This window comes from Stegodyphus dumicola, chromosome 2 (assembly GCF_044657685.1).
Source record: "Stegodyphus dumicola isolate Sdum_Otavi_A_Nest chromosome 2, ASM4465768v1".
Classification (NCBI taxonomy): Eukaryota; Metazoa; Arthropoda; class Arachnida; order Araneae; family Eresidae; genus Stegodyphus; species Stegodyphus dumicola.
Window position 1 is genome coordinate 261,754,256 of NC_140769.1, and position 13,259 is coordinate 261,767,514.

The 13,259-nt window shown below is 32.8% G+C and overlaps 1 protein-coding gene across 2 annotated transcripts in view; it reads right to left on the reverse strand.

Annotated features, from left to right (window-relative positions):
- The window catches only part of LOC118179624 (non-selective voltage-gated ion channel VDAC2-like), a 31,744-nt gene that overhangs the window by 9,064 nt on the left and 9,421 nt on the right, over positions 1 to 13,259 (reverse strand). For both annotated transcript variants that reach the window (XM_035348788.2, XM_035348789.2), the window contains exons 4-6: positions 10,030 to 10,150; positions 7,262 to 7,372; positions 1,114 to 1,230 (exon numbers count right to left, since the gene is read on the reverse strand). In XM_035348788.2, coding sequence (XP_035204679.1) covers positions 1,114 to 1,230; positions 7,262 to 7,372; positions 10,030 to 10,150 — 349 coding nt within the window. The remainder of the gene's footprint in view (positions 1 to 1,113; positions 1,231 to 7,261; positions 7,373 to 10,029; positions 10,151 to 13,259) is intronic.

Genomic DNA, 13,259 nt, shown 5'->3' on the forward strand with positions numbered 1-13,259 from the left:
TTCTCAGCTCTTTGGTTTTACCAGATGCTTTGTTTAGAAAGTTACAAGTACAACTTTCCCACAGGTAATTGTCCCAATTTATTACTCTTTTGTTGCATATATTCAGCTAAACATACTGTGTCCATTAATAGAGATTTTTGGGCACCATCAAATTCCACCATAACTTTGAAAATAATTTACTGCTTGATATTCTGTAAAAAACAGGTCCCAAATTTTAATAATTATTTCCACAGTAGTGAAAGTGAAAAAACTGTTTATGTGTAAATGGAAAGTAGCTTATCGAAATGCATTCAAGATTACATCAAACGAAAATGCAAACGTTATGAGTGTGTTTTTACGTCACGCTTATTCATAACTGGTTCCACTTGGCGACAGCTTCATAATCAATAGGATAATACGTAAAGTATCAAAATTTTTTTTCTATAAGAAATTAGGCTAGAATGACTGGTCGTATAAAGGAAATTTAAATAGGATAAAATTTGCAGTTCACTTAAGAAATGAAATTTTCTACCAATACTAACTCTTCCATTATAGTATTATTTCACAATAAACACAATAAAGCCATTTCCCCCCCTTTCTAGCCTACTCTTAATCATGTTAATGACTGCTGTGGTAGATGGCAAAGTTCTCTAATTTAAATGTGGGGACAGTTGCTATGACTTAATGCTCATTTTAAAGTAACAGACAATATCAATTTACTTCAAGATGATTTTTTATGTCAATAAATGCATATGAAATGACTATTGCCACTTTAGAAAAATAAATTTGCACTTCCAGTTGGCATGTATCAATAAATGCATATGAAATGACTATTGCCACTTTAGAAAAATTAATTTGCACTTCCAATTGGCATGTATACTTCTACAATTATTGTTTTCATAATCTGCTTACTTTTAATATGAAGGTATGGTCATTCAGTAGTACATATTTCACATATACACCAGATCAAATGAATGATATTTATGGGAACAAGCACAAATAATTAACTATTCACTTAGTCTTAAAAAAAAAATGATTAGAAACAAAATTTCCAGCAAATACTTATTCATTAACTTAAAAGAGGATGCAACTAAACATCAGTTTAATTTTAGAGATCAGCCAAAGCATACTTACACATTTGAATGGAATACAAAGTCTCCTAGGGAATAACCTAAACCAATGTTTGTTTTTGTCAACTGGTTCTTGCTAAAGTCATGAGAGAATTTAGCACCAACTAACCAGTTCTGGTAACTGCAAAAATTAAAACTTCTTAATGCCACATAAATAAATAGAGGAAGGGGTAAAAAATCAAAAAAGTAATATAAAACTAAAAACAGTTTAAATATATAAGAAAAAATATCTGAAAGTTTTCAGATTTTAAATTACGTCCACAGGGGCGTTCTTTTAATGTTTTGTGTGTTATCTTTATTTATTAAATATTGTGTACCATGTACTCAAAATATAAAATTAAGTTCAACAGCAATATCACAAATTAATTTTAAAATAAGCATATCATTAGAATTTCAGATACACAGTCTCGCATGCTGGAGATAAAAATTATTTCTTTTTGTACAGTGTTGCCATCACTCACTTTGAAATCGTTTAGTTTTTTTAATCAAAAATTCATTGAAGTGTTACAAAATATGAAATCGATAATAAAACAAATTTCAAATTCAATTTAGGACTTCCACATGCCCATATTCTATGGAAGATTATGTTATTCAAATTTAGATGGCTCTAGGTAACATTATTTTATCACAATGCGAGAAACACACACATTTATGCAAAATCTTCATTATTTAATTTCTTTAAATATAAGACAAGGTGATAATATAGGGTGGCAATGATTTGAAAAGTGATACGGCCTCTTAAAGTTTTCGACGCAAAATGCCAAAATGAAATTAATAGTCCCTCAGAGCAAATTGCCGCTTTGGACTAATAACTGATCTCGCAGCTTGAAACTAAAATGCTTTAGTTTTTACATGTTTGAATAGTCAGACATTACTCCGGAGCTCTATTCTATTTTAAGGTGTACTTTGTTTAGTCACAGAATAGTATTCCAGTTTGGGACTTCAGTTGGGAAAAAATAATGTAATCTATCAGTGATACAGTACAAAGGGTGCTTGCACAATTTTGTAACGATTTTGACTTTCTCCACAAATTTAAATAGTAATTTTAAAATATGAACATGACTGGCATCAATTTGGAATAAGGTTTAATTATTGTCTGCAGCATTAAAAATATTCTTTTCTTCAAAATTTTGCTGAAAATAAACAATGGATGAAAGACTATATTTTTGCACTCTCCGAAGAGAAATATTATTATTCAATTATTAAAAAAAGATGTGAAAAGCAGGTTTTACTATTTCTACACGTAAAATAAGTGACATAATTAATATGAAAGGACAGAAACGTTAAAATTTATATCTGACTGGGAAAAAGGCAAAAAATGCATACCCAACAAAGGTACGCACAGCTCTTTTGAAACCCCAAATTGCATCTCATGTTTTAAAGGAAAATCCAGCCCCCCAAAGAGCTATTGCAAAATCTTTAAATATTTCTGTCGGAACTGTGAACAAAATTATAAAATCTGATTTAAAGCTAATCAAAACAAAACATTTAAAGCTTATCAAAACAAAACAAAACAAACAAACAAAACAAAGCAACAACAACAAAAAAAAAAAAAAAAAAAAAAAAAAACGATGCTCATCGCTTAACACAGAAACATGTTTCTCAGTGTAAGACTATGTGCAAATAGCTGTAAGAAAATAATGTGGCTGGTGAAAAAAATGGAAATATATAGTTACAATTGTTGAGGCTTGGATATACTTATCCGACTGCAATACAAAAAGATTAATTTACTAGCAAAATAGAGAGAAAAAAAAGACTTTATATGTTGGTTCAGAAAAAGGAAGAAAGGTTTTTCTAAAGGTTTTGTGGCTATTGCTGGATTCTCTTACAATAGAAAACTTCAAATACGGAAAGTAGAAAAAAAATGTCAAATTAATTTGGATTACTATAAAAAAATATCCTTTAACACCTATTTTTAAAGAAGAAAATTCAATCTCTTTATCCAAACAATATTCACTGTGTTAAGTTCCATCAGGATAAGGCCCCAAGCCATACTTCTAAATCTACTGCTCTATTTTTTGAAAAATGAGAAATGAAAGCTGCGTTGAAGCTATTCCCTTTAAATGCATCCCACCCAAGTCCCCTAATGTGTTTCCTACGGATTACTGTGCATCTGGACTTTTAAAATGAGCTCTTTATAATTGGCACCCCAAAACACTGGATGGACTCTGGAAGACTGTGAAAGAGGAGTGGAATAAAATTAACCTTTATGTTTTAAGAAAAGGACTTTTATCTTGGAAATCAAGATGTAATATGATAGTTCAGAAAAAGGGCTATCAGAATGAACATGTTTAAAACAAATTTTCAGTGGGTGTGATGTTTCTATTCATCCAAAGTACCTAGGTGCACTTAAAAAAGTATATCCTGTGATGTCATTGTACATAGTTTGGTGCTGTTGCCACACAAAACACCACTCAGTTGCAAACTTTATTTTGTTTACATTATTTGTCTTGAATGGACCTATGTGCCTTATTCACCTAAATGGGATCTTAGATCAATAACATTCTTCCTTCTTTCAAATCAGCATTCTCATCAGTTTGAATAATCCCTCTTCTTTGCCAGTGGATGATCTTTCAGGACCATCATCTTCCCTCTCCTGTCTTTTCCATTGTAAATCTACTGTGATTTTTTTCAAAGGCGGACACAACTCCACCTGTGTTGCAATAACAAACTCTGGCGTATTCCTTCTTCAGCACAAATTGATTTTTTCTGGATAATTTCTTCTTCAGCACAAATTGATTTTTCCTGGAGCAGAACATTTTTGAAAATGGCACCTAAACGGCACAGAAGCTATACTGCTGGTTTTAAGCTTAATGCAATTGCACATGCTGAGCAAATTGGAAATAGAGCAGCAGCTTGAGAGTTGCTGAGAGAAACTTCTTTTAATGATGATAAACAATGGCAATTGCTCATCCGGGGCAGTATATTAGGCCTACTGATTTAGCCATGAGGCTTCTAAATCTACTGCTCTATTTTTACCCAACAAAGGTACGCACAGCTCTTTTGAAACCCCAAATTGCATCTCATGTTTCAAAGGAAAATCCAGCCCCCCAAAGAGATATTGCAAAATCTTTAAATATTTCTGTCGGAACTGTGAACAAAATTATAAAATCTGATTTAAAGCTAATCAAAACAAAACATTTAAAGCTTATCAAAACAAAACAAAACAAACAAACAAAACAAAACAACAACAACAAAAAAAAAAAAAAAAAAAAAAGATGCTCATCGCTTAACACAGAAACATGTTTCTCAGTGTAAGACTATGTGCAAATAGCTGTAAGAAAATAATGTGGCTGGTGAAAAAAATGGAAATATATAGTTACAATTGTTGAGGCTTGGATATACTTATCCGACTGCAATACAAAAAGATTAATTTACTAGCAAAATAGAGGAAAAAAAAAAAGACTTTATATGTTGGTTCAGAAAAATAATTTCAATAATTTTTTCAAATGATCAAATAATTTTTCTTTAAAAAATTAAAGTTGTGTACGATGTTTAAATCGATTAAATATTGATCAATTAATGTAAGTGTGTGTTTGATATTTCGCATACTTTTGTGGCAACACTGCTATATTTGTTTTTAGGAAGTGTTCCTAAAACCAACTTAGTAATGAATGTTAAACTCTCATTTTGAGAGAACTTAAAAATAGCTGCTGTAAATAATTACGGTGACCAGAAAAATGCTCACAGGAAAAAAGCCCACATGGAAAAATGCTCACTTAGAAATATGCTCACATGGAAACAAGCCCATTGATAAATAAAATACATCGAAATATCCTTACATTAATCAATCAATAAATTAATCGATTTGAACATCGTACATCTACTTGAATTTTTCAAAGAAAAATTATTTAAATTACCAAAACATCTGTGGTGTATATATATCAAAAACTGTATAACTTATGTGTAGATTTAGTTGCTATACAAGATTAAAAAATGGGCCGTTTTGAATTAGGAAAGAGAGAGGAGGAAGGAAGGAAAATGAAACAGAATATACAGCGAAAAATTATGACAATTTTAATAGTTAAAAAAAAATAACACTAAGTGTAAGTTACACATTTTATAATATAAACATTCAGAAGAATAAGCAAACAGAAGTAATTACTTTATTTAAATTACGTAAAATACCTTGTTATATATAAATTGTGTATATTTCACATAGACTTATAAGGTATTTCTGCCACCTTTTTAGCATGCTTTCATGGTGTGCACATTGGCCGCGTATTCCAGAGGTCATTGGTTCGATTTCCGGCGAAGGCTTTGCTCATTTTTCATATCTCCTGCTTCCAAAATACCTAATGTCTCTACAGTGGTGCCCGAACTAAAAGGGTGGTGGATGATGATTTTCTACACCCAGGATTTGGCGATTAGGTCCCCTAAACATCCCAATCGGCCTTTAAAAGGGAGATGTATATAAGGTATTTCTAGCATGACTTCGTGGTGTGGTGGTCTGCACGCTGGGAGCGTATTCCAGAGGTTTGTGGTTGGATTCCCGATGAAGGCTTTGCTCATTTTTTCACATCTCCTGCTTCCAAAATACCTAATATCTCTACAAACTTACTGAATATTAGCTAATATACGTAAATATCTAATTTTATCATCGATTTCATCATAGTTTCTTACATGATTCGCGATTACCAAATGAAAGTTTTCATATTTTCTTTTACTTCAGTACGTCCTGTATTTACAATAACTAGTAAATATAGGGTGCCTAAATGACAGCCTAAATCTTTTTTCAGTCCGTCAAACAAAAACCACATACTAGGATAGCTACAATTAAATAACGGATTTAGTACCTTATGAAAGCTTTCGTAGTAATTTGTTGTTTTAGGAGATTTTCGAAGGTTGCTTCATAATGATTCAACACTTCGACTGGAAACTTCATAATGATTCAACACTTCGATTGGAAACTGTCTTCTTCTAGAACATTTTTGGCTCCAAACTTAAATAACTACATTCAGACATCAATTTCTATAGATACACATCAAAAGTATGCAAAAATAGAGTAAATAAAAAACAAAAAGAAACTATTGGCAGTTACAGGGGGAAAATGTCGTACAGGGGCAGTTGTATAAAATATTACAGTACATGCAAAATTTTACTATAGTTTTCATTCCTTTATATACCGCCCCTGAAAAGGTTAATATGAGCATTTATCCAATAATTTTTTCAAATGATCAAATAATTTTTCTTTAAAAAATTAAAGTTGTGTACGATGTTTAAATCGATTAATTATTGATCAATTAATGTAAGGATATTTCTTCGTATTTCATTTATCAGTGGGCTTATGTCTATGTGAGCATATATCTATGTGAGCTTTTTTCCGTGTGAGCATATTTCTAAGTGAGCATTTTTCCATGTGAGTATTTTTCTATGTGGGCATACTTCTGTGTGGGCTTTTTTCCTCTGAACTTTTTTCCTAAAATCATAATTACACAGTATCTTGATTATTCACTCACTGAACTGATTTCTCAAACTGTGTTTATAGTACAGCCTTTTTGATCCCTGAATTATTTTTAAGTTCTAAAATCATGGCAGGATTTTATTAATGTGCTATGATATATCTGGTGATTTTACAAATTTAACTGATGTAATTTATAATATATTTAACTGATAAGTTTTATTACCATTTGCACCATTATAGTAATTGATAAAAAATGTTTTTATATTTGCCAAACGCTATACTATAACACAGCATAAGAATGATCTGATGTCGCCGAGTTTGTCCGTGTTAGAAGCATATATAATTTAGTCTTTCTATTTTACTATAATACTTTCTTTTGAACTTTGTTAAGAGTTTACAGATATTCACTGTCTCATAACATTAACAAAAAAAAAAAAAAAAAAAAAAAAAAAAAAAAAAAAACTGTTAGGGAGACATTTTATTTCAAGTAATTAATATCCCATAAAAATGTATTCAATAATAACATTTCACACAAAATCATACATATGCTATTAAAATTTGCAGTACTTCACATTATGACAAAAATTGCTGTTAATTTATTAGAACTTGACTATTTTACAACACACAGTTCATATTTTGTTTTGTTTTCCTCTTCTGATCAGAATATTTGAATTTTAATGGTAAATTTCTTTAACATAAAGACAGGAAACAAAAAAAAAAAGTTACTTTACAAAATATTACAACATACTTGATCACACCTGCACCATGGAACTGAGGAGCAGTAGCGTCAATATCTACATCACCATTTAAATGCACATGTTCATTCTTAAATGCTGTGCGAAGGGTTCCAGCCTTTTTTCTGAAATTAAAATAAATTATTTGAATACTCATTATTATCTTATCTCGCATATTAATTTAAAATATTGTTCAGTGTGATATATTTCACACAGGAGGTGAAAACTTAAGAGCAAACCTCACTGCCAATGATGACAGTGATAAAATAAAAGGTAACCATAGAATAAAAATTTGCATAATCGCATATTCAGCATGTTACTTATGCAGATTTTATTTTCTACCTATGTAAATTATATGATAGTGCCAATAAGTGATTTATTTGGATATTCATGCATCATCAAAGAAAAAAAATGTTGGTGACTGTTCTGCTCGGTACAGGAAAATTGGCACCAGGAAGCGGTTTAGCTGAGAGCCGAATACAGTGTTGGTCCAAGTGTTTCAGAATACACAATTCAGTGGATGCTATCGGATATGGGACTGCATAGTAGATGTCTTATTTATATGCCTCTGTTGACCAAGCATCATTTGTGAACTACGGCTACAGTGGGCCCGGGAACATCAAGACTGGACTATAGATAAGTGGAAGACAGTTATCTGGCCAGATGAATCATGATTTCTCATTCATCATGTTAGGATAAGTCATCTTAACCAGGCAAACAGTTGCCCCCCCACCAGACCATGAAAGCTGTGGGCTATCTGAACATAACTGCACCCATACGTGCAGTCTGTCTTCCCAATTGGAAGTGGAATCTCCCAGCAGGACAATGCCTCATGTCGCAAGGCTCAAATTGGGTTGGAGTGGTTCAATTAGCATAAGGATGAATTCCAATGAATATCCTGGCCACCTAACTTGGCAGATCTTAACCTGATAGAGCACATTTGGGATGTAATTGAAGAGCAGCTCAGAGCATGTCGGAATACCTTGATTTTGTATGACTGCCGCTTAGATATCTAGTACAACCTATCTCTAATCATCTAACAAGAACTTGTGGCATCCATGCCAAGGTGAGCTGCAGCTGTTTCGCAGGCCAGAAGTTACACAATGTGTTATTGAGTTGGTGGTCACAATGTTTCGGCTCTTCAGTGTGTGTATATACAAAATCTCTCACAAAACATATTTGAACGAAGAAATGATGATGACCCAAAGCTTGGCAAATTCCAAAGTACCGGGTGGCCATAATTAAACTGACAGTGCTCACAGTGTTCTGTAGCGCGATCTATTTGCGAGAATGACACCACATTTTGTAGGAAGATTAAACAAGATGGGGGACGAAGGATTCAGCGGAAAAAAATTAGTTCCAAAAGTCACCGCTAGGGGAATATTTGGTGCTGTGTAATAGAAAATAGAGTGTTAACAAATGCAAATTAATACAGAATAAAATTACCTTTTAATATGGATATGCCTTACAGTACGGTATGGAAAATCTTATGAAAGAGTATCAACTTCTATCCGTACAAGATCAGCCGTGTACAGGAGTTACTGTACCCCGACCATGATAAGTGATTGACTTTTGCTCTCACCTTTCTTGCCAGAATGGAGGTGGATGATGCTTGGCCGTGATGGATGATCTTATGGGGAGACGAAGCCCACTTTTACCTGAATGGAACTGTGAATACCCAGAACTGCCGAACTTGGGATGACAAATCACCACATGCAGTCACAGCAATTCCCTTACATTCACCAAAGGTAACTGTTTGGTGTGGGTTCACAGTGGAATGTATCGTAGGTGCATTCTTCTATGAGAACATAACCCCGACAGGACCGGAAGCCTGTTCTGTTACCGGAGAGAAATATCGCCAAATGTCATTCCGGCATTTCACCAAAGACAATGCCTGGGAGAAATCATTTTCATGCAAGATGGAGCCCCTCCACACGTTGCTGTACGGGTGCAACCGATGCTTTGACAGAAATTCACAACAGAAAAAGTCATTAGCCGCTACTTTCCAACTGCATGGCCACCTCGGTCGCCTGATCATACCCCATGCGACTTCTGGCTATGAGGTTACCTTAAATCCAAGGTCTATCAAGGAGTGGTCCAGGACCTGGCTACGTTGAAGGATAACATATCAAGGACTGTACGGGAGATTCCTGCAGACATGTTACTTTCTGCTGTTGTGCATACTGTGCACAGAATGCAATATGTGGTCCACAACAATAGCTATTTGAATGCAAAATAAAAGGTAATTTCCCTATTAATTTGCATTTGTTAACACACTATTTTCTATTACACAGCGCCAAATATTCTCCTAGCAGTGACTTTTGGAACTAATTTTTTTTCGCGGAATCCTTCGTCCCCTGTCTTATTTAATCTTCCTACAAAATGTGGCGTCATTCTCGAAAATAGATCGCGCTACAGAACACTGTGAGCACTGTCAGTTTAATTATGGCCACCCATTATATAAGGTATCATCATTCTTATGCATATTCTGACTGCTTCTCCACAAGTGGAAAAGTATTAATTTATGTATCAAGATACAAAATACTGATCTATGAATTAAAACAAATCTGTTAGACTTAAAAACTCATTCCAAAATACTTATTAACATAGAGTTTCTAAGTAAATGTTTTATAAAAGCAAGAAAAGTCTTCATGTTTAAAAATATTACAAAATGTCACTTTTGTTGTAATTTATTAATAAAATATTCAGAAATAGTAATAATTGCAAAATAAATTATAAAAAAAATTTATATTCAAAAGAATGCATTAAATAAAATTCTTACCCACTCTGTGGTGCAAAATTGGAGTCCAACGTAAGTTTCAAACCTTTAACAAATTGGTCTTCTACAGATAATTCAGTAGAAAGTACATTGTCCGTATTCCACTTCTCTTTGATTGTAACTCCTAAATTAACATATTTGAATTAAAATAACTCTTAATGCATAATATTTAAAGATACATGCAATGCAGAAAATTGTTCTGTACAAAAGCAAAATATAAGTTACAATCATAATGAAATACAGTAAAAGTATGACATTCAACTAACCAGAAAGCTTAAGCAACTGGTATATTTTAAAATTTTAGTAAAGCTTCCGTTAAAGAAAAATTATGCAAATGACAGGCTTGTAAAGCCAATAGGATTACAACCTGGACCAAACAACTGCTATTCATGGGTTTCCCCCTTGCATTTTGAAAAAGAAAAGGAGGAAAAAATAAAATAAAATTTGGGATCTGCCCTATGCAGTAGAGTATTTACAAAATTGCAGGATTCTTGGTATAAAGAAAAGTATGTACTAATTAATGGGTACGATGTTAGATTTTATTTTAAAGAGGATTGTGCAATGGCAATATAACATGAAAAATTATAATAAGTAATAATTTTTTAAATTCTATATCCATCATCTGTATATCTGGATTATCAAACTAAATCAAGAGTTGCTAATTCTTTTAAACTTCCGACTGAATGACTGGACAAATCCGGCAAGATCTCTGCTAGCTTCCATAGTCACAGAGATTATAGAATTAGATAAGATGCTTTACTTTCATATGTTTAAGGCCTGTGAAAATACACAATTTTTTATGTCTTAAATGCATTTTTTTCTTTTTGAAATCTCGTTTAATGTAGGTCTTTGGCATCTAAGCTGGTTTAAAAAAAAAAAAAAAAAAAAAAAACAGGATAAAAGATATATACAAGATTTTTATAAGATGTATAAGATATTTTCATAAAATTAGAATGTCAATTTTATCTTTCATTCATTTGGCTTTTCTAACACAATTTTCATTTTGGCATATTTTTAATGCTTTTATTGCAATTATATGTTTTACCGAAATACCCGTTTCCCCAGTATAAGAAGAGAATTTTAAATCAAATTAGCCTTTTAACATAGACTTATGGTCCACAGGAAGGAAAAGTTATGGTCCTTTTGCAGATTATGGAAATGCTTAAATTTAAAAAAAAAAAAAAAAAAAAAAAAAAAGAATTTGGAATTACAGTCCAGCTACAGCTGAATGACAAAGTTAGTGAAAATCGCATGAATTTTGATGACATCATACGCTGTGCTCATCATACTCAGATAGTAGCCGTGCACCCCCACTCCTGCATATTTTCGTCTGGTGGGCGGCTTTAGCTCAGTTGCTTGTTGGACGCAGTTGCGAGTGGTTGTATAAATTCTGAATGTTTCACAGAAATCAATAAAATTTGAAAATGAATGAACGAAAAAATTTGTTGAAACAGAGAAAAGAGTGACCAGCTGCTAAATAAGTAAAGAAGAAAAACAGCAAGCAAAACAAGTTGCACAAAGAACATGCAAAATGCTACTATGAAAAGAAAAAAAGAAAAGAATTTGAACATCACAGACTACTTTTAAATAAATGAAGGAAGCTCAACTTCAAATTCTTCATTTAATAATATTTCGGCATACTTCAGATTGATCACACCGAAGACTATTTTTGCAAACAGTGATGGAAGTATTTAGATGAACAATGTACAAAATATTTCACAAAACAGTGAGACAGTGAGTTCAGATATGTTTGCAGTGTTTGATATAGGCTATGTTAATGAAAGATTTGATCACAGTGACTAAGAATGATAACTTTATTGCTGTGTTATGTGAGGAGTTTCCAAACAAAGATGTACAAGGGTTCTATTTGTGTAGTTCTTGCAAGCAATCATTGTACAACAATAAAATACCAGTGTTGTTGAAGAATCATGGGTTCACATATCTGGATCGACCAAATTTGCCTAAGCTTGATCCAATATGTGAAGGCTTGATAGTGCCTCGTTTACCATTCGTACAAATTCAGAAATTGCAAGCCGAAGGGTATGTAACAGTTAGGCAAGTAATCAATGTGCCAGTTGATGTTAATACAATGGTAACATCTTTGCCAAGGAGCTTAGGTGATGATCAAGCATTTAATGTTAACATAAAGAAACATTCAAGACACAAAACAGTTTATGAGTGATGTAGTAAAGAAGAGTTTTGTTAAAGTTTTAGTCTACAAAAAGAGCCTCTTTATAAACATTTTCAAACTAAGATCGATTGGAGTGGATTGAATAATCACGGTTGTTTGAATGTAGGCGCAGAAAATTATAAAATGGAAGACATTGGTGAGAAAGTGCTGAAATCAGAAGTATTAGTGGCAAGACAGCAAATGTTGCTGTGGAATGAAATACATTGTCTCAATATTGCACCAAATCAAAATTTCATATCAATAAATCTTGTACACGATACATATGCAAGAGAGTTATTATTTCCATTTATATATTATGGTGTTGCCAGAAGTACCGATTATTGCGATGGGATATTTTAATGCAGACACGAAAAGAAATAAAAAGGCATTCAGTTTTCTAAAACACTTTACTACACAGTTACTGAATTATGCCTTTATTTGTCATACCAATGTCCTATATTGCATAAAATAGTTAAAATAGAAATTGTGTCCAAACACGAATAAATATTATTTACATTTTGTAACAGAATTTTTTTTTCAGAAAGAAAAGGTCTTGAGTCATGAAAAGAACAGTTTTCCACCCTTCTGGCAGGCACTTTAGACTACTTAGGCTTGGGCACAACTAAGGCTGGAAGTGGTGGCCACTTTATTGTGGAAGCACCTAATAGGTGGCCTACCATTACGTTCTATGAAGGAATGGAGAATTACAGCCATGCCTTCTCCAGTATTCAAACCCAGGGCCTTTGGTTTTGCAGTACGCTCACCTACCCACTATACCATCTGGGTGGCACAAAAAGAACAAAATGTCTACACATTAAATCACAGCGCCATTGAGGAACAGACAACCTCTCATTAATTAATTATTTTTGTGTTATAAGCATTCTACAGATATTCCGGTACATTGTAACTGACAAAAAGAAAGAGATGCATCAATGTTGTACAGAATATGAATCATGTTAAGAAGTGTGATTGCAGAATAGCATGTGGTGATAATTTGTTTTGTCACATATCAAGACAATATTACATATTTCCAGAAATGACTGTACTTGAGCAAATGTTCAGT